The sequence below is a fragment of the Lineus longissimus genome, chromosome 18 (genome assembly GCF_910592395.1).
Source record: "Lineus longissimus chromosome 18, tnLinLong1.2, whole genome shotgun sequence".
Classification (NCBI taxonomy): domain Eukaryota; kingdom Metazoa; phylum Nemertea; class Pilidiophora; order Heteronemertea; family Lineidae; genus Lineus; species Lineus longissimus.
The window spans coordinates 15,852,338-15,872,990 of NC_088325.1; the positions used below are offsets into that span (position 1 = coordinate 15,852,338).

General features: G+C 43.7%; 3 protein-coding genes across 8 annotated transcripts; all 3 read left to right on the forward strand.

The window, feature by feature from the left end:
* Positions 1 to 1,507: 1,507 nt before the first annotated feature.
* LOC135502485 (C-type mannose receptor 2-like) lies at positions 1,508 to 6,316 on the forward strand. The gene is made up of 6 exons (XM_064795382.1): positions 1,508 to 1,627; positions 3,590 to 3,620; positions 4,037 to 4,196; positions 4,706 to 4,947; positions 5,351 to 5,534; positions 5,676 to 6,316. Exons 1-6 carry the CDS (start codon positions 1,568 to 1,570, stop codon positions 5,938 to 5,940), a joined length of 942 nt encoding a protein of 313 aa, XP_064651452.1. The 5' UTR covers positions 1,508 to 1,567; the 3' UTR covers positions 5,941 to 6,316.
* A 759-nt stretch (positions 6,317 to 7,075) lies between these two features.
* On the forward strand, positions 7,076 to 15,466 carry LOC135502198 (uncharacterized). 4 transcript variants are annotated; one of them, XM_064794834.1, is made up of 13 exons: positions 7,076 to 7,118; positions 7,667 to 7,728; positions 7,933 to 8,348; positions 8,896 to 9,040; positions 9,115 to 9,250; positions 9,653 to 9,772; positions 10,446 to 10,590; positions 10,665 to 10,800; positions 11,203 to 11,321; positions 11,593 to 11,785; positions 12,098 to 12,204; positions 12,492 to 12,983; positions 13,560 to 15,466. In XM_064794834.1, exons 3-5 carry the CDS (start codon positions 8,287 to 8,289, stop codon positions 9,232 to 9,234), a joined length of 327 nt encoding a protein of 108 aa, XP_064650904.1. In that variant the 5' UTR covers positions 7,076 to 7,118; positions 7,667 to 7,728; positions 7,933 to 8,286; the 3' UTR covers positions 9,235 to 9,250; positions 9,653 to 9,772; positions 10,446 to 10,590; positions 10,665 to 10,800; positions 11,203 to 11,321; positions 11,593 to 11,785; positions 12,098 to 12,204; positions 12,492 to 12,983; positions 13,560 to 15,466. The 4 variants fall into 4 exon arrangements, with proteins under 4 accessions (XP_064650904.1, XP_064650901.1, XP_064650902.1 ...); XM_064794831.1 differs by having other exon boundaries at positions 10,446 to 10,800; XM_064794832.1 differs by having other exon boundaries at positions 10,446 to 10,800; positions 12,492 to 12,860.
* Positions 15,467 to 18,011: 2,545 nt separating this feature from the next.
* LOC135502197 (uncharacterized) lies at positions 18,012 to 20,169 on the forward strand. Of its 3 annotated transcripts, none has more exons than XM_064794828.1 (4): positions 18,012 to 18,155; positions 18,591 to 18,974; positions 19,184 to 19,316; positions 19,728 to 20,169. In XM_064794828.1, exons 2-4 carry the CDS (start codon positions 18,798 to 18,800, stop codon positions 19,811 to 19,813), a joined length of 396 nt encoding a protein of 131 aa, XP_064650898.1. In that variant the 5' UTR covers positions 18,012 to 18,155; positions 18,591 to 18,797; the 3' UTR covers positions 19,814 to 20,169. The 3 variants fall into 3 exon arrangements, with proteins under 3 accessions (XP_064650898.1, XP_064650899.1, XP_064650900.1); XM_064794829.1 differs by having other exon boundaries at positions 18,015 to 18,155; positions 18,553 to 18,974; XM_064794830.1 differs by having other exon boundaries at positions 18,015 to 18,138.
* The last annotated feature ends 484 nt before the right edge of the window (positions 20,170 to 20,653 follow it).

The following is a 20,653-nucleotide window of genomic DNA, read 5'->3' on the forward strand; positions in this document are numbered from 1 at the left end:
TTTCGCCCCTTACCATTTCGCCCCTTACCATTTCGCCCCTTACCATTTCCCCCTTACCATTTCCCCCTTACCATTTCCCCCCTTACCATTTCCCCCCTTTCTATTTCCCCCCAATCTATTCCCATTCGCCAACATGTCTGTCTGTCCGTCATCCAGGGGCTCTTACACAAAAACTACTGGGCTTATTTATCGAGTTTTCACCGAGACCTACCATACTCCCCAAGTAATGCGTATTAACCGATGATGTCACCTGCGCACATACATACATATATACATGTACATACCAAATTTCTATTGCGCCCGTTTCAAGCTGATGCTCGTTCATGGGCGCTAGTTACATAGGCTTATAGAAGGCAGTAGTTGAAAAGATGCGTTTTAGTCTTTTTGATGATGTAGACTCGTCCTGACTCTCATGCCTTTGCGCCACCACTATCGAGCTTCACAATTTTAGCGATCTCAAAACATTGCGGTCAAGATGGTTGGACAGGGTGCCTTCTGTAAGCCCTGGCAATTGGTTCCAGAGCTTGGCGGTGGAAACGCCGTACTGGGTCCGTGCCCTTGGGATCACCAGAGTGAAATAATTTTCCGACCTTAGGAGCCTTTGAGGTTTGTAAGCATTGGTCATATCAGAGAGGTATCTATACTAGGGGCCTGGCCGTGCAGGCACTTGAAAGCAAGAACCAGAGTCTTGAACTGAATTCGCCTCTCCACGGGCAACCAATGCAACTACCTTAACACTGGTGAGATGAGTTCATGCCTGGATGTGCGGGTTACGATGCGGGCTGCGGTATTCTGGACCCGTTGCAGCCTCTTGGTAACAACTTAACGAATTACAGTAGTCAAGCCTGGAAATGACCAGACCAGTAGCGAGAGATCTTGCAGCATGGTCGGTCAGGTACCTCCTGATATGACCAATGGTTCTCAATTGTGCGTAGGCAGATTGACAAACGCTGGTCACCTGTTTCTCTATGTTCATCTTAACCCGTTGCTAGGAGAACAACTTGTTTGTTGTATGTGGCGAATTGATGGCGAATGTTCTCTTTGGGCCCCTTTTAGAATGGAAATGGATACCTCGGTTAAGGTCTCTCGGGTTTTCTTATCAAGACTGACAGCGTCGGCCGTAGACCTCAAACTACGCCCAAAAGTTATGACAACCAAAGACCGTTCAGTATCAATTTCTGCAAACCAATTGATAGATGTTCCCACTCCCATAATCTGATCATTGATTAGCTTCGTTTATTGCTGTGTGTGATATGAAACTACTTCCGTTTTGAGACACCCTGTAGACCTGCTGAGTAAAGGCCCTACCTTCTCAGCTGGTGTATATGTCTTAATCCCTCCAAATATACCCCCTACAAGTTCAGAAGCCCGTATGTGGCTTTACAATAGGTTTATATATCTTGGCCGCTTTTTCAAAACAAATCTCACCCAAAGCCTACACTAATCCTTGTCAAAGGCGTTTTCTTGTTCCATGGCGTGATTAGGCTTGTTAGGCGTGCACCGAGAGTGGCTTCACCTTGCAGACGTCCTCAGAGCCTCTTGCTAACAAGTCTAGCTCGTGAACACCATGCATCGATCAAGTATTTTCGTATTGCTTTTTGCTGCTTGCTTCTTTCTCCTGGCCGAGGTAAGTGTGGTAACCCATTTCTCTGTTGAACCCAGTTTATATTAGTCAAGTTGGCCTAGCGATAGAACTCCTTAGTTTATATCAGTCGAGTAGCCCTAGCGATAACTCCTTAGCTTATATCTATCAAGTTGGCCTAGCGATAGAACTCCTTAGTTTCTATCAGTCGAGCAGCCCTAGCGGTAACTCCTTAGCTTATATCTATCAAGTTGGCCTAGCGATAGAACTCCTTAGTTTATATCAGTCGAGTAGCCCTAGCGATAACTCCTTAGCTTATATCTATCAAGTTGGCCTAGCGATAGAACTCCTTAGTTTATATCAGTCGAGCAGCCCTGGCGATAACTCCTCAGCTTATATCTATCAAGTTGGCCTAGCGATAGAACTCCTTAGTTTATATCAGTCGAGCAGCCCTAGCGGTAACTCCTTAGCTTATATCTATCAAGTTGGCCTAGCGATAGAACTCCTTAGTTTATATCAGTCGAGTAGCCCTGGCGATAACTCCTCAGCTTATATATCTATCAAGTAGGCCTGGCGATAGAACTCCTTAGTTTATATCAGTCGAGTAGCCCTAGCGATAACTCCTTAGCTTATATCTATCAAGTTGGCCTAGCGATAGAACTCCTTAGTTTATATCAGTCGAGCAGCCCTAGCGGTAACTCCTTAGCTTATATCTATCAAGTAGCCCTGGCGATAGAACTTCTTAGTTTATATCAGTCGAGTAGGCCGAGCGATAACTCCTCAGCTTATATCTATCAAGTTGGCCTAGCGATAGAACTTCTTAGTTTATATCAGTCGAGTAGGCCGAGCGATAACTCCTTAGCTTATATCTATCAAGTAGGCCTGGCGATAGAACTTCTTAGTTTATATTAGTCATTTAGGCCGAGCGATAACTCCTTAGTTAATGTACGTTTTAGGTTTATTGATATGAAAACCGCTCCGACCGGGCGTGCTATATTCAGAACAACATCTGGACCCAGATGTCATTATGTGTTGATGCAGTTTAACCGAAACTACGGAGAGCACCTCAAAATCATCAGGTCGTTCTAAGTTTTCCAACTCACTTAGCCTCAGGTTTGCGCGGAATGTTCATTCATGCCATAAAGAAGACAGTCGCATTGAGTCGTTTCAAAATGGTATTTACTTGTATACGATTGACTGGGAAATTATCAATTTTAACTACGTGTAGTTACCGATGTTTTCGCTGAATCGGAAGTGGATTATAGCAAATGTCGTCGGCATGGCAGGTCAGTTCTATCAGCAATTAAAACTCAGATGCAAAATTCAGCACCATTCCTGTTTTAACTTGCTGGTATGTCGACGTGAAGGTGTGACTTAAAACTGGAGGTGTGGTTCCTTTGCCTAAATCCTGCCTCACATACGTTAAAATGTTTTCACAAAGGGCTTTAATGACGTGACGTGCCTGTACTAGGCCTTGATTGATCACACTAAGACCTGCTTTCACATTATTTGCATTCTAATATACCGTTAAGCACACAAAACCATTCAACGAACGCTTGTATTGGCAACACGAAGGAGTTCTGTAGGACTTCTTTGGCTACTCACATTATCCGTTAGGTGAGCTTGATTGCAAAATGTTCCTGTAGTACCTCCATGTGCTGGTCGAGAGAACCCTTATGAATCTGGATCGTATAGCAAAACATGACAATTTAGGTTCCGCCAAGTCTTGCCAGCGATGAGTGATGGACTATGACAGCAATTAAGATATTCCCTTGACATGTAAGTCAGGCAAAGGGTGTCCCCTCGTATCCAAGGCTCAAACCTCTAGGCTTAGCTTATCAAAACTGTATGCAGCTCACATATACATGCATAAAAAATGTGCCACACATGGGAAATACGCAAAAAGAGAAATCTAAGCATTTGAAGGAATTAAAATCCGCTTAAATTCGAGCGTGTTCGTCTATGAATGGGTTAAATGCCTTCACATTGTCCTCTCTCTCTTTTCAGGCTTCGAAGAGATCAAAACGTGCCGTAGAAGGTAGGTACATATTGCCGCGTCCAGTTCATCCTGAGATCAGGTTTCATACTCCTACCTCGTTTACCTAGTTTGAAATATCGAGAGGCGGAGTATATTTAATACCACTCGTTATGGCAGGATGCTTCCAGTTGGCAGCAATGATTAATCACCATTCTCCATTTATACAAGAGCAAAATCTCCCTCCATAATTGGCTTCAGTCTATTGTGTGACGTCAATTTACAATCTCCGAAGCAATCTGAGCGCGGGCTCGGAGTTGGTCATAGCCACACCGTCGGGGTTCTAGAAATTGTTGGTCGAATTCAAATATTCCACGCCATAAATTGGATCTCCTGCGTCCTTCTATAGTTTACTTCTAATTGCATCAGGACCATTTTTTATTACACTGTATTATCAAACATTACATTTGCATTTTCAGTGTGTCCATTGGGCTACACTTTGCGTAACGACATATGCTACAAGTTGTTTACAATCAGTCAGACATTCAATAATGCACGCAGCACCTGTCAGGCGGATGGTGGTGATCTCGTCTCAATCACTGACCAGGAGACTCATGATTGGGTCGTCACCAATTTCCAGTAAGTATCGTTATACATGTACTCTTGAGACTGGCACTTGACACTACTTACTGTAACTCACCTGGAGTATGAAGGTTCCATAACGCCACCAAACGGAGTCAAGCGAATCAAGCACACCTCAAGCAGCAATGACATAATATAATAGAAAATTGTTCGAGGTAAAACGTGACGTCAGTTCGGTCCCTTCAGAAAAATGTGTCTCAATTTCACCATGATAAATTCATAATTCACCATGGTGAACTGACAGTACTTCACCATGGTGAGTTGGGACGATAAAATATTTTACCATGGTGAGCATAAAAAATTCTATTTTCACCATGGTGAGCATGGTAAACTCTGAATTCACCATGGTGAACGCTAAATTCACCATGGTGAGCATGGTAAACTCCGATTTTACCATGGTGAATTTGAGATCTTTTTCGTAACGGGTTGGACGGCTTCATAAAGATCGTCGACTATTAATCTTTTTCCATTTGCTCGTCGTTCCAATGGGTACTTTTTCTTTTCAGGGGTGCTAATGACTTTATCTTCATTGGCTTCACTGACGCTGTGACCGAGGGAACGTGGGTTTGGGCTGATGGTACTGAAGATAATGGCTTTAATAAGTGGGGCAGGTTTGCTGGCCGCCAGCTACCAGACTTCGACGACAAATTCAACTGTGCCGGGATCAGCTCTCAGACAGAAACAAACGGTGACTGGTTGGATGGCAAATGTTCGTCTGAGGTACCTTTCGTATGCTCATCACCCAGAAGTAAGTTCCATTTTGCTGCTATCGTGTACAAAGTAAAAGTAGACATCATGCTTGGCATTATCATTGTACTTCCTCTCGTTTTAACTTATGAGGCACGTGTGTGTGAGACACGACTATGCATGGCGATGGCTCAATACTCTCCTTATTTCTGGAACACTGGGCCATGTGTGTGAGACACGGTGATGAATTGTATCACTGTTACTTATCAGAATGTTTTGTGAACATAACGAAGCTGAATTCAATTTCTGAGTGAACCTCAGTGTAGGCTTATTTCTGACCTGACGTTGGTTATACACTTAGCGAGCTTGCATGAATTCAGAATCAATCACTTCTAGTTTGAGATCACCAGGAATGAAAACGATTTTCACGATACTCTAATGAATATTTTTGTTTATCACTCTAGTCCAATGGAGTTGCAAATGGGACCTCAGGCTGTACGGCGACAAGTGCTACAAACTGGTTAAAGGTAGAAAGACCTGGGAGCAAGCCAAGCAGAACTGCGAGGCCATGGGCGCTAAACTCGGCAAGACAGGAACTCTGGCCAGTATCCCCGACCAGGGAACACAAGACTTTGTAACAGGTTTGATGTAAGTACAAGTATATCTTGAGTTAACCAGATTTGCTTGGGAGTAAGAGCTGGGGGCTAACCAAGCAGAACTCAACGGACAGGAGAAACCGATGATGCATTTAGCTACAGCCATTTATTGATCTAGCTCTTCCTATTACAGGGCTGGTAGGAGGTGGGCCCCATGGGTTGGAGCGAGCGATGCTGCCGTGGAGGGTACGTGGACATGGACGGACGGCACAACTTTCAGCTACAACATGTGGACAGTGATGGGAGGGGTACAACAACCAGCAGGCGGCGTCGTCAAGAACTGTGCGGCCATTGAGGGAGTCAAGCGTGGCTTGTTTGGCGGATGGAATGATTTCAAATGTACCATGCGTACCTGGTCTGTGTGCCAAGTAGGTGCAAATGAAGTCGTCGCTCGTTAGGTGAACTTTCAAATACCGGGTTAGACAAGATCCAGGAAATATTTCAAACAACTGATAGAGAATCCTTTTCTGTAGAGATCGAGATGACGTTTCTTACACATTACAGTTGGTTGTCGCCTCGGCTACCATGCAGCGCAGACGAGGTAAACCTCACTCTGGTTAGTTATAAATGACCGAGGAGTCATTGGTCAATCATATACCCGGTGTTAAATATTTATAGTCGTTATTTATTAGCCTGTTGTTACTTCCATCACATTGATATCGTGTGGTCCCGACTGTTTAGATGATAGTTTGATGAAGGTTACAACGAGAAGACTGTGTCAAGCGGTATAACTACATGTATATGCGTCTGAAATAAACACGTAACATCTTGAAACGGGGGTTGTTTTAGTGAGTTGTTTGAGTTGATCCACGCAACACTCCGGGGCACAACGCCAGCCTGAGCTACGGGCGCTCGAGGTAAATATCAACCTGCCACCAAATTGCCATCGTGACGATTGTGATTGAAAGACGGCCGCCGATTAATGAAGTCTATCGATGCCTCGTACAAAACAATCAGACTTTGCAAATTATCTCGCTGTTCCAAGTTGGGAACTCACAGAAGAATGAAATAAATACAAACAAAATAATCCAATACATTGTAGTTATATCAAACGGGACGCGCTTTCGAATACTACTGCCAAAGCCATTGTGTGAGAGGCACACGGTCTTGCTAAAGATGCAATGGAAACCAAAGGAATCGAAGGATTCATTGAACTCATCAACACATCATTAGTTTTCAGTGAAGTTCAACTGTATTCCTAGATAAATCACCGTAGTTGACAGAATCGGCTGTAGATAGTGTATTATAACATCCACATGTCATGCTTCCTTACCACATGAAACCTACCAAAGCTTGGTGCCAACCTGACTATGACCAGATCAGCAGTACAAAATATACAAATTATGCTATGATCCACTCGTATAAGGCTGGCACAACAAATGCAGTGACCATGACGAGCACGGCATGAAAGCACCAGAACGATTCTATTATTTAATGACATGACGTAAGTCGTTCAATTGATGTTACCAACGCTCCCAATAAAAACTGCGCATTCAAGACGCGTGGAGCTTCAAGATCAGACGCGACGAGCACAGGCCACGCCACGTTTTCTAAGCACAGGCCACGCCACGCAATGGTAAGACAGATTCGGTCTTGGGCATAACTCTGGCATATCCCAACCTCCACTTCTGTAAATGAGCACACATCCAATTCCGAATTCCGATTTCCAAGAAATTTGCCGTTTTCCTCAACAACCAAGAAGCCAATGACGGCTGCGGACTGAATCATTCCTGTCCAGTCCTCGCCACATGCGAACTCTTGCTTCATTTCAGTATGCCAAGCAGTTTTTGAATTTCGTCTTACTCCAAAGATTTATCCCCCCCCCCTTCAATTCAAAATATTTCCCCTCATTTGGCTGCAGAAAAGACTTCGTGGCCGAACTCCACGTGTCCTTTTGTTCGTGAGGTTTAGACAGTTTCGGTTGGTTTTGGATCTCATTAGTGAGGTTCCGCAACACTCCCGAATGACGACGAGGTATTCTTTGTTTTCGTGACGAATTCTTTTATGATTTTGTTCGAATTCGTCAAGAACACCTCAAAATTCGCACCGTAAGCTTCTGGGCCTTTCACTCGGAACAAGTTTCTAGAGCTCGTGTTACCGTTACTATCACTTTTATCATTGCAGATGCCCCAAGCCAAGTTCTCCAATGCAACCGACCATGAATGATGTCTATCGCGAGTTGAAGGGTATGTATAGAGTGATATGTATGTGTGATTAGCTGGGGGAGAGGGTTTGGGGGGCGTGGGATGTGGGAGGTTGTCGAGGGGATGAGTATGGGTGCGGGTATGTGCGTGTGTGTGTGTGTGTGGTTGATCTATGTCCTGTATTTTTTTGCGTTTTCTTTGTCTTTTGCATTAGTTGTGATGTTGACTCTCCAATTCCATTTACAGAAGGTCCATTCCGCGGACTCCGTATGGAAGGCGTGTGCCAAGCAGCCGGCCGACGACGTGGCGGAGTCCAAAGCACGGTACGCTTTGTGTCTCTTGTCGGGCGCCCCTAGGGGACCCTGTCGTTCGGTTCTACGACTGAGGGGGTTCAGCATGAGGGCGTGTCGTCTTCGTTCATTTTGCCATTTCAACGCGAAAAAGAGAGGTTTTTATATTAAATAGGCCTTCCCTCTCTTACGCTGTTGAAGGGCTTAAGAAAGTTGACGACATGGTGCGGGATGGAGTACGGGACGGGCTCCGGACTCGCCTTTGCCGTTAATCAGACGGCTCGCACTTAACTTGATGGGTTAACCCTCTATGCTCTCCGGCGGCAGTCGTAGAAGATCAGGCACTGAAGTAGATGATATTACAACAAACAGGTGAGATTCACATTTTGTTAAGTCATTGATGTTTGCGCAATTTTAGCTCTTTGACCGATTCTCCCCTGAGATGATTGAAACATCCAGAAAAAAATTTGAAAGATTATACGAGATCCTACTCCAGTTAGATCGTTACATTTCCCGCACTGTTTGAGACTTGTTTATGATTGGGATAATCGTCTTACTTCCCAGCCTCCAGCAACAACCCATGCAAAGTGAGCAACGTAATCTCACGTCATACCTTCGACAGCCATTATGTGCATTGCGCATGACGTCATCACAATTAGTACGCTTACCTGGTCACAACATAGTGATCTTCACCTTGTGACACCTAGACGCAAGGACCCAACGCGACGCGTAGCGGCAAAATTGGCATCATGCCTAGTCTCTCAAAGGCAGCACAGTTCGCAATAGCAGACGACACTACAGTACAGTACCCCCTCACACTCAGAAACCACCAACGCCCAGCCCTTCCTGCTACCTTAATACTTCAGGTTTATTCAATACATGTAAGATCTTTTCCCACTGAATCCGTTTCCATTTACAGCATCGACGGAAAGACCACCTCCGAATGGAAGGAAGAGGGTCGGTGCGATGGGGCATGCTTGAAGAGGGCTGAAGATGCACGATCGTGGCGTGACAGACGTCTGGGGATGGATTCGGACGCGAGCAAGATGTGTGCCGCATTTAGGGTAACTTCATTTCATTATTTTTGAACCCAATTTTAAAAATTATGAGCGATTTAAATCGTTAAGATTCTTTTCAGGAAGAGCATCCGGGAGACCAGTGCGAAGCAAGATCCATCTTGCAGAGCCAAGAACACCGCAGAGAGCCCAGCGTGACGCAGACCCCACTATACAGAGGTTTGAACATGATCCCAGTTTGAACACTACAAGGACTTGGTGAGTAGATAGAGGCGAATTTAGCTCTCATCACAGTGAGCATACACGGGCAAAAATATATATATAGATTCTATATAGATTTTGTGTTTACCATTTCTATATAGCTTTACAGATTCTTTATAGAAATTTCTGCCTGTGTAGCTGTAGGTGCTTGAAGGAGTAGGCTGACATGACCTTGACCAGGGAAGCAAAATGGTACCATTAGAACCGTTCATTTTGGATTGATCCCTTAGGACCATTTTATTGGATGCCAGATATTCGAGTGATCGACTGAGCCCTTCAATTGGTTGGCCGCCATTTCCCGTAATTTGAAAGCGCATCCACTATACCATACTATGCAGCACAGCTTGTTTACAAATTGTCTTGACGTCTTCAAATATCTGCCGTGACTTTGACTTTCAGGACAACAGCCGTGCCTGGCCACCTGACACGATCCTGCCAAGGGAAGCGGTTGTGCCGTTATCTTTTGATCGATTCCAAACGGCCAGACAGCCGATGGAGAATGCTGCAGTGTTACTTCAGGTAAGCAGTAGAACCTATTTATTTGTTCTTGACTCTTGAAAATCAAAGATTGATCTGCTCACAGAGTAATCAGCTCCTTGAAAAGTTTCATTTGAAAATAATGAGAATGCTCTAAACATGCAAACTGTAGCAAGTGACGTCGGGACGAAGGCTGAAGAGCCCTCACCATGAAACCGCAGTTGTATGGAATGGAATGGAATAGCTAGCATCCAGAAAAAAATTTGAAAGATTATACGAGATCCTACACCAGTTAGATCGTTACATTTCCCGCACTGTTTGAGACTTGTTTATGATTGGGATAATCGTCTTACTTCCCAGCCTCCAGCAACAACCCATGCAAAGTGAGCAACGTAATCTCACGTCATACCTTCGACAGCCATTATGTGCATTGCGCATGACGTCATCACAATTAGTACGCTTACCTGGTCACAACATAGTGATCTTCACCTTGTAACACCTAGACGCAAGGACCCAACGCGACGCGTAGCGGCAAAATTGGCATCATGCCTAGTCTCTCAAAGGCAGCACAGTTCGCAATAGCAGACGCCACTACAGTACAGTACCCCCTCACACTCAGAAACCACCAACGCCCAGCCCTTCCTGCTACCTTAATACTTCTGGTTTATTCAATACATGTAAGATCTTTTCCCACTGAATCCGTTTCCATTTACAGCATCGACGGAAAGACCACCTCCGAATGGAAGGAAGGGGGTCGGTGCGATGGGGCATGCTTAAGGAGGGCTGAAGATGCACGATCGTGGCGTGACAGACGTCTGGGGATGGATTCGGACGCGAGCAAGATGTGTGCCGCATTTAGGGTAACTTCATTTCATTATTTTTGAACCCAATTTTAAAAATTATGAGCGATTTAAATCGTTAAGATTCTTTTCAGGAAGAGCATCCGGGAGACCAGTGCGAAGCAAGATCCATCTTGCAGAGCCAAGAACACCGCAGAGAGCCCAGCGTGACGCAGACCCCACTATACAGAGGTTTGAACATGATCCCAGTTTGAACACGACAAGGACTTGGTGAGTAGATAGAGGCGAATTTAGCTCTCATCACAGTGAGCATACACGGGCAAAAATATATATATAGATTCTATATAGATTTTGTGTTTGCCATTTCTATATAGCTTTACAGATTCTTTATAGAAATTTCTGCCTGTGTAGCTGTAGGTGCTTGAAGGAGTAGGCTGACATGACCTTGCCCAGGGAAGCAAAATGGTACCATTAGAACCGTTCATTTTGGATTGATCCCTTAGGACCATTTTATTGGATGCCAGATATTCGAGTGATCGACTGAGCCCTTCAATTGGTTGGCCGCCATTTCCCGTAATTTGAAAGCGCATCCACTATACCATACTATGCAGCACAGCTTGTTTACAAATTGTCTTGACGTCTTCAAATATCTGCCGTGACTTTGACTTTCAGGACAACAGCCGTGCCTGGCCACCTGACACGATCCTGCCAAGGGAAGCGGTTGTGCCGTTATCTTTTGATCGATTCCAAACGGCCAGACAGCCGATGGAGAATGCTGCAGTGTTACTTCAGTTAAGCAGTAGAACCTATTTATTTGTTCTTGACTCTTGAAAATCAAAGATTGATCTGCTCACAGAGTAATCAGCTCCTTGAAAAGTTTCATTTGAAAATAATGAGAATGCTCTAAACAGTGCAAACTGTAGCAAGCGACGTCGGGACGAAGGCTGAAGAGCCCTCACCATGAAACCGCAGTTGTATGGAATGGTAAAATACAACGAAAGACGTGCAACAAAGGGTTTCAGTGGGGGAAACTTAGAAAAACGTGTCAAATCTTTTTTTCAGTATTCCCAAAAGATGGGTAACACCAGAAAAAGGGAACCACTCGGCTCGAACTGCTGGAAATGACACAGAAGTGAAAGTCCTCGTCCGGAGCCGGCATCACCACATCTAGGTCACAGGATATTCATCACCACGACCAGGGCGTCGCTCCAACTGCTGGAAATGACACTCTCAAGGATGTGCATTGTAACTGGAGGTAAGGATCACTACGTACATGTACATGTTTCAATACCTATATTACAACAGTGGGGCGATTGTCTGACTCTATATACGCTCTAAACTCGGCAGATATATAACATAACGTCTGGACAAAAGCTGATAACTTGCAAATTAAAGGGGTTATTTAAAGACACCTCCGTCCACCCATTTAAGAAAATGGAAATTGCAGCCAGGTTCAACAGAAAAGATGATAAGTTGTTAAGATGGGCTTCTTTGCCAATGACGATGTTCATTTTGAAGACACTTCTCGCACTGTATGAAGATTTGTAATGGTTTGATACTTTTGTAGGTTGCAGAGAGTTTGCACCACCACACCCAGTCCTGGATGGAAACAGAATTTATGATCTAATCAAATGGAAGACCGCAATTGTCCTGAGATGACGAGGTTAAGTAGAAGTGAGTTAGCCTTTAGGGCGGAGTGTAAGAGCCTAAAACGGCCAGCTGACATGACCTTCCAAAGGAAAGCAAAATTTGTGCCATTCGAGCCTCCGATTGATCACCTCTACATCCACCCAGTAGATGAACACCATACTCTGAGTAATGTTGCAGTATGTTATAACAACAAAGATATCCAATACATTTCCAACTTAAAAAATTCTAAAGGTTAGTTATGGAGTGTCTGCAAGAAGCACTTGAATACGCCGACTAATTTCATCTGATTGGCAATGTACTTCTATTTTCAGTTGTCCAGGGGACGGAAGAGGTATCCCGGGGCTCAGTACGCATACCAATCCTGGAACAGACTCTCTCGATAACACGCGTGTTTATATGCACAGACGTTTTCATCGCGTATCGTATTCTTAAACGCAAACACAATTCTTAGTTCAGATTGAATCGCAAACGAAGGATTCGCGAAAGCCACGGACCATCGCTAGACTATTTTATTGCCTTCGCTCAGATCGAACTGTTGAAAATGGATTTGGACAAGACGCGTACCTCTAACCCCTTCATTTGACGAGACGTGATACCAATCCCACAAGCACTGGATGACAACATCCTTCAGGAATCTCTTTACGACTGATGCCATGTGACGACGGGGGCACATCTTGAGGGTAATGCAAACAGATATACACTATCTCCGGAACTATAACACCAGATAACTCCACTCTGAACCAGACTTCCAATAACGACCTGACCAGCCTAGGCCTGGACCTCAAGTTCTGCTATTTGACCAGGTATGACTGATATGCCTTTCTCGGCATTTGCTAGGGTCATGAATATTCACCATTAAGGTGGGCCTAGTGACTTCTCATTGTCTGGTGTTATAGTTCCGGATCCGAAGATAAGAGTATTTCGATATTATCAGAACATGCCTATTTGGGTGAATACCACATATCGTGTAATCTCCAGCCTTCCAGAAAGCTAGCAACACCAACAACCGAGCTTCTGATCTTGAAATGTGAATTCTAGCATTACAAGTCTCGCTGAGACAGCTGTGAATCATTCGATAAACGTACAATTGCAACAAGGCTCACATGGACGATTTCATGAGAAAACAGCACGCTGATTACACACAGAACAAATCAGTAGTTAAACGAAATGTATTATTCATGCGAAACCTCAAAGTCTAGTCTAACTTTGTACCAATCGTATAAAGCATGACCAAGAACGTGCATAAGCAAAATTTTCGCCAATTTTTGTGCTAGCCATTTTCAGGCTTACTTTGCGTGAATCTCTCTGAAATGGTCTGTGGGCATTGAGCTTTTCATCTATTGCACTGTCTGTGATACATAATGTGTTTTTCTTTTCAGCAAGATGAACGCTCTGACACAATGGATGTGGAACCCTCGGCCCCTGAATGATTGTCGCTATGGGAGTCATTAGCAACAGACTTCCTCTGGTGTAGTATTGTACATTCGCTACCTGTAGGCCTCTGCAGAAGGATACGTTGTATTTTATCGAAATATCTGATTGAAAGGTGGTTTCATTGCAAATCTCAATATCATCCGATGGTAAAAAGCCTACTTCCATTTTGTGGCTGTGACAAAATGTCTGAACACATTTGGAACGTCTTTAAAAGACTTTCCATCAGTCATCGTCGGTCACTCCTCCTAGATGATTGTTGATTAAGAACCAGAACCAGATCCAAATAATTTACTATCGAGCTGTTAAAATTTACTTCATTTTTCTCCGAAATCACCAAATTGATCAGATATTTCAATTTTCCCATCGAATGAGACATGGGGTCCACGTGATTCTGGTTGGTTCGACCCCAGCCAACCAGAACATGTGTTGTCTTTGATGGAACCGTAGGCCTTATGAACTTTCTCGATCCATTCAGTACCACGAATACCTGCGTTTATTCCAATCAGCTTCCGAGACCTGATAGTGCCGGTCTCCATTTGGGACAGATATGAAATTGGCAAACTCAAACTCTAGCCTCCATTTTCTACAAGTATCTTAAATTTCCTTAAACACGGTAATTATCCGGGTGCCTTTCATTCTTGGTTTCATCAATGATATGATAACAAAGGTTATCCCCAAGACCAAAACAAATGCAAAAGAATCGGGCAAATTCATTTCCAAATTTTGAGATTTCGTTGAAATATTTTGTTGATTGAAATTTTTCAAAAATATTCCAAATTGATGTTGGTTCCTGACCTTGCGGTCAAGTGGAAGAGGAGCTCAGTCTTTTCATGATAATTAGTCCAGAAAGATTCATCTTGTTTCTTCCTGTGAGTTATAAAGATAACAACTGTCCCATCAAGAAGTTTCCTGTGGTACAGAATGGGTCGAGCAAGCTGTCGCCAACGTCAATGTCTGACGTTTTATGTATTAATTTGTTATGTTTGTATAATGATACAATATGTGAAATTTACATATAAAAGCCATAATACATGTAAAGGTGAATTCAAAAAGTTACTTCTATTGTCAAACTCGTCCAAAGCAACCGCTTTTGTCATGCAAATGAGAGGACTGATCTGAACGCCTGATCCAGAGGGGCCCCTTTTGTCATGCAAATGAGATCACAGCACGGTCCTGTTGATCGCCATGACGAAATTGGTTCTTTTGTTATTTAAATAACCCACTAACCGATGTCGTGCTGTTTCGGATCAATGAGGTCAAGGTTCGTGACCTAAATACACCACAGCAGTTCACCTTGCTTGCATTTACAATGGTTGTCGCTGCATGCGACTCAATTTATGTTTTTCCTGATCAAAAACTATGTCGATATTCCAGTGGAAAATGGTTTCCCAAACAAAATGAACGTAAACATAAGATGTTTTCAACCGGACTGTGCGAGACGGCATGTATAACAATGTGTCCCAAAAGTGTTGCATGTATCAATGGCTCTTTGCATTATTTTAGAAATTTTGAATTTCACACTATTTATTGAGTTGTTCCTCGGAGTTGTCTTTTGTCTCTATCAAACTGGCTTTGCCGGCAAGTTCCTCATAAAGCGATCGTTCCAAATGATGGGTTGCGGGTTTCCCCTGCCTTGTACCTACATTCTAAATTGCCCTCTCTTTGCACAGTTATAGAAGTGTGAGGCGCCGTCCACTCAAAAATGTAAATAGTTTTTGTTCAGAATATGCTTGCATATTATCGCTGTTTTGGAGAATGAATTGCCCTGTGGTGTCATTGTTTTGATATTGTTCTGTAAAATCTTGATAAATTCTTGGAATGTACAGATTGAAATAAAAAATTCATAAACAGACTTGTATTATTTTTTACTTTTTTCAAGGGGGAAGGGTTCGGGTTCATTGACCAAACTCTGAAGGTTTGGATGACCTCTCTTTAAGAGACATATGTCGCAATTTGGTTATAGTGAAGTCCTCGACACTCCTCACAGTAAAAAAAGTAGTGTCACCTCTACGCCAATCCACATCTAGATCAGACAGAGCACGCTTAGTGAAGGGGTATGGCACATCCAGCAAAGACTTGGTAAACTCGGGCAACATCTGCATGGAGCTATGAAGGTGAGGGCACATCGAGAAGAGATATGGTGCACTACTGTCTCATTGCATTTGCAAGAGACCTAACCCTAACCCTCAAAGGGCCCCCCCTCTATCCAGCTGTGCTGGATCAGCTCCCTAATTTGATGGCGACCTATCATGTGGTCCAGTCACCAGTCAGACGAGGATCCCCTTTTGCGAGTTGTTGCTACTTCTGGCTGTACCATCGCTACTTTTTGCTGGGTCACTGGATGTCCCAAGCCATGCCCACTGAAACGACAAGTGATCATATCAACATTGTTGTGGCGATACTCTACACCATCCCGTCGCAATTCCCACAGCCCGTGATCACTGTTCACTAAAAGATTGGGGAAACAAGTCGTCACAATTCAGTTGGCGTCATATGCAATTTGAATTTCAGCAGACGTCGCGGTTTATCATAAGTTGTGTATCGGTGCTACGGAATTTATACGCTGCATGACACAAGGGCCTTAACGTCATCACAGTAGAAAACAATCGTATTGAATTTGGCCAAATCACAGGGCTCAGCCAGGCCTCTGCTTCTGGATATGATGATGTGATGGGGGTTAGGGTTAGTGAAACCTTGAAACCAGTGATAAACCTTGGAATCAGTCCTAAAAATGCATAAAAACATGAAAAAATGCCATTTGAACCTAAGGTGGTTACGAATCAATATTTGGAGCTTATTTTTACATGATCAGATCGGAATTTGACGGTAGTTTAGAAATCAGTCGCATATCCGATTCAATAATCTATATTTTAGAACAACCCAGTCATACCTCGCCTCCAGTGTACATTAGGTCTCGTTAGGGAGTTTTTCCCAAATGTACGCGATGACGACGTGCCCCCTTAACCATCCTCGGCACCCAGTGGTTTTCCATATGCTCCAGCTCTCGCTATTGTATGGGACATAGGAGTATCAAAAACCTGAAGCTCAGGATGCCCCTTAACAGGACGCAACATCTATTTTAAAATGCGTTTCCAAAGTGAATGCATGAAGACAACCCATTTGTGTCGTATATCACTGGAAACGCCCGATTCCCCTTATTCTGCAATGTTAAATCGGGCATTTTATTTCTTTAAATAAATCATAAGCGTCGCATTTGCTCCTAGCTCTGTTCACCATCCCAAATGACAATATTGCCAATTGGGCCGGACAAACACGAAAATATTATACATTTCTTCCTGAATGATTCTTACAGTGACCATTCTCCCATGGAAGACAGTTGCTTACGCTACACAAAAATCAAAAAAAAAATCGAGGGTCAACCATTGAACTTTTGAGATATGTTGAATTTTGCACAAATCAGCGAAAAATGCACCAACTGGCACTGGACGGCATTTCAACACGGGGCCGACGCACATCCCAAGTTCAGTGTACACATACGTCGGCAACAACAGTAAAATGCGTAGTTTCTTGTTAGCCGCCTATTGAGTAGCGCTCTAGGTTTCAGAAACTCCCAAAAAACATGTCTTTGCCAAAACAACTGCTGAATCAACACTGACATACTGTAAGGACCGAGAAATCAATGATTTTAGGAACTACTGTGAGGGGGCCGCGCATGAATAAAAAAAAACACTCCCTAATGAGACCTCACTGATCTCCCAAATGTAGGCATGCACGTCACGACACGCCCACCACACACAAATATTATTTGGACTAGTCAGAAATATCACAGTTTCAACAAATTCTTTGATAGTTAGTCCACATTTGGACACTAGACCTCGCGTTTCCCCGTCCACAAAGTCAAAGGCCACTTCGAAAACCTTCAAAAAAGCCCGTCCACTCATTGATCAAAATCACCCATCAAAATAATTTTTATTCTTTCGCTGACCCATTAAAAAGATTATAAGGCATAATATACTGCAATTCCTTTTAAATATATTGAAAGACAAAGAAATGCCAGCCCACGAAACTTAGAGGGCCGCTGTCCACACTTTCGTCCGCGATTTATTTTTTCACACCAGGTGCGGCCATTTTGTTTTCCATATATGGCAAATGCGTCATAATTTATTCATTTATTGAAACGAATGAATTGACGTTTTTGGTTTTGGAAATCCCCATTGAGTTCGCGCGCCGGTCACCGCACTGAATGACCTACCTTTTGTTTTAGCGCGCGATAATTAGTTCGCTTAGCTCTCGCAAGGATCCCAATTTTTTTCTCGAAAAACGTACATTCTACATGCAATGACATAAATTATGCCATATATGGAAAACCAAATGGCCGCACCTGGTGTGAAAAAATAAATCGCCTTTCGTCCACAGTTTCCACCTACCCCGTTAGTTCGCCATTAAACGACCTTGACCTCTCTTCGCTAACTTCTCAGTTTTCTGATTTTGTTTCTTGATAAGGGCTCTTTTGTTGCGATACTGTGCATATTTTACGGGAACCAGGGACTAGACGGTAGTTAGGTACTAGGACTAGATAGGTATTTATGTTCTCGTTGTTTTTACTGAAGTGCAGTTTCGAGTTTGCATTGTGATTGTCTAAAGTGGTGTATGAGCATGATTCACCTGGCCTCCTCCACCCATGCATCATGTAGGCTAGATGTAGAAGTGCTCTGACCTGCAACTCAGGCCTACCTTGGAAAATAGATAAAGGGCTCGTTTCTTACACGCACGGAAATTCGACTACGACCATTGCCATTTTGTTGCGTCGGCAATAAATACTAAAATCAATCAATCAATCAATACGGAGTCTTGTAGGCCTATAGCGCCAGATCCACCATGGAAATGGTGATCAAGGCGCTGTTAAAAAGTTCACAAATGTCTACAAAAACAAGTGTCCCTTTAGTCATGTTAATCTCTTTTTGAAAATGTCCACAGACTCTGATTCCCTGATGTTCCTTGGAAATTCATTCCAGAGTCTGGGTGCACTGACACTAAAGGCCTTGTCACAACCACAACGTTTGGATACAGGCACGGCCAACAGCAATTGTTCAGCTGAACGAAGTGACCGCCCTGGCTTGTACACAGTCGGAAGATCCCTGATGTAGCTGGGAGCCTGGCCATTCAAGGCCTTGAATTGAAAGTCAGCAGCAGAACCTTGAACGGGACTGCAGAGGCAGCCAATGAAAGTAATAGGGGAGGTTTTGGATGATGGGATGATCCATGTGCTTCCATATTGTGACGGCAACGGCTGCTGTGTCATCATCTTACGGCCGAGGTACTGGGATCTACTTGAGAAGCGGTACCCGTTGTATGACGTCATGAGGCCGATGCTGATGGTGCTGGAGAAACTGGTCCAGGTAAGAACGATCTGTTATTGGTTTGTCTGTGTGACCCGGGCCTACTCGTGCAAGTTTCTCGGAGTGAAGGTCTCCGAGGGTTAGGGTTAGGGTTGTCCTCTTCTGTACCGGCTTGAAGCGCCGTGAGCAGATGAAGGTCCAGAAGTGTGCCATCATGCTTCATGGAAGGATAGTCACTGAATTCTCACCTGTAGTTCTCTGACTTTCAGACCCCCACCAGCTTCACCAGACCAGAGCGGGTTGTCCTCCTCTGTACCGGCCTGAAGTGCCTCGAGCAGATGAAGGTCCAGAAGTGTGCCAGCATGCTTCATGGAAGGATAGTCACTGAATTCCCACCTGAAGGTATGCTGTAGACTAGCGTAAACAGTGCAAGTGATTACAGTTCATCTTCCACAGGATTGTGAAGCCATCAACCTTCAAGGTTCATTATCACCAAGCTGTCGGCTGCCCAGTCACCTTCCATCCAACAGTAGCAGTTCCCATCATCAAACAGGACTAAAAAATATCACGCTATTCCCACTACAATCTTGACTGGACGTGAGTGAGCACACCTTGTTGCGTTCAGCTTTTGGCAGATCGATGCGTTGTTATGAATTGTGCGTAGGCATGGGTTATCACTGACTGAGCTTGAAACCAACTTTGTAAGATTCCTACATGTACACCAGGGATTTCAAGTTTGAAATGATCTGCAGGCCTTACTGCTTGTGTCTGTAATGGTTAAAATATTTCACCCTTGATTTCATATTCTTGCAGTGAGTCATGTGAACAGTGAAGGGATGTGCGCGCGAACTCTCAAGTACCTGAACGCAGTCCTCCTGGGAAAATGGATCCTGAACTGATGTTATCCCAAATGACATAACTGTTCCTTATCACGCCAAATCAGGGATCGTATCTGGCTGATTGTTGTTACTTCATCATTCACGATCTAAAGGATAAGATTAAGATGCAGCGTCACTTCCGGGTGTGTACAGCCCCGACAACTTGGTTCATGGAATGCATCACTGGGTTTGAACTGCTTGATCTACCAGAAGGTAACGCAGACTGAACTTGTGAGCTGCACCATCGCAGACATCATATTGGATTGATGTTTGTGATATATAACATGTGCAATAGCCATTTTCTAACAAATTATATTCTGCAATCTAAAAGCATGTATTGTTTCACTCACTACCAATATCATTTTTCCTGCACGTCATTTTGTTTTTGTTTTATTTTATTCCTGTATGTCCAGTCCCAGTCACAATTGACATACCCGTTGCTCTGCGTAAGCTGTGCTCAAACTCTGACCTGGTGCAGCTTAAACACGTGTTGTGTGCATACCGCTGACATGTCAAAAGCAGACCTTGCTGTACTAACAGGAAGAACATTCCAATGGCTCAATTGTTTGTTGTATTGGGTGGACGTGGACAAGTGAAGATTTTAATGCCGCCCATATAGCCAATTGAAAGACATACCCAATTTGCACTGAAATACCCTGCATAACAAAAAAATATGATGCATCGAGTCAACATGCGGGAGGTATAGCTCGAGTTGCTTCTACACCGTTGTACCTGTTCAGCCTGAATATACACTTTGAACATAGTCGTTTTCCTTTGAAGCAACCTGAATAGGGAGCTCCACATCAAGAACATTTCAGCCTTTAAAGACAACAACCTACTGTCTTTGAAACACCTTGAATA

Coding starts and splice junctions, on each gene's coding strand:
- LOC135502485 (XM_064795382.1), top strand. CDS start 1,568: ATGCATCGATCAAGTATTTTCGTATTGCTTTTTGCTGCTTGCTTCTTT. Junction 3,621..4,036: donor ATCAAAACGTGCCGTAGAAG/GTAGGTACATAT, acceptor TTGCATTTTCAG/TGTGTCCATTGGGCTACACT. Junction 4,948..5,350: donor CGTATGCTCATCACCCAGAA/GTAAGTTCCATT, acceptor TTATCACTCTAG/TCCAATGGAGTTGCAAATGG.
- LOC135502198 (XM_064794831.1), top strand. CDS start 8,287: ATGCTCTCCGGCGGCAGTCGTAGAAGATCAGGCACTGAAGTAGATGAT. Junction 8,349..8,895: donor GATGATATTACAACAAACAG/GTGAGATTCACA, acceptor TTCCATTTACAG/CATCGACGGAAAGACCACCT. Junction 9,041..9,114: donor AGATGTGTGCCGCATTTAGG/GTAACTTCATTT, acceptor GATTCTTTTCAG/GAAGAGCATCCGGGAGACCA.
- LOC135502197 (XM_064794828.1), top strand. CDS start 18,798: ATGAAAGTAATAGGGGAGGTTTTGGATGATGGGATGATCCATGTGCTT. Junction 18,975..19,183: donor TGCTGGAGAAACTGGTCCAG/GTAAGAACGATC, acceptor TCTGACTTTCAG/ACCCCCACCAGCTTCACCAG. Junction 19,317..19,727: donor CACTGAATTCCCACCTGAAG/GTATGCTGTAGA, acceptor ATATTCTTGCAG/TGAGTCATGTGAACAGTGAA.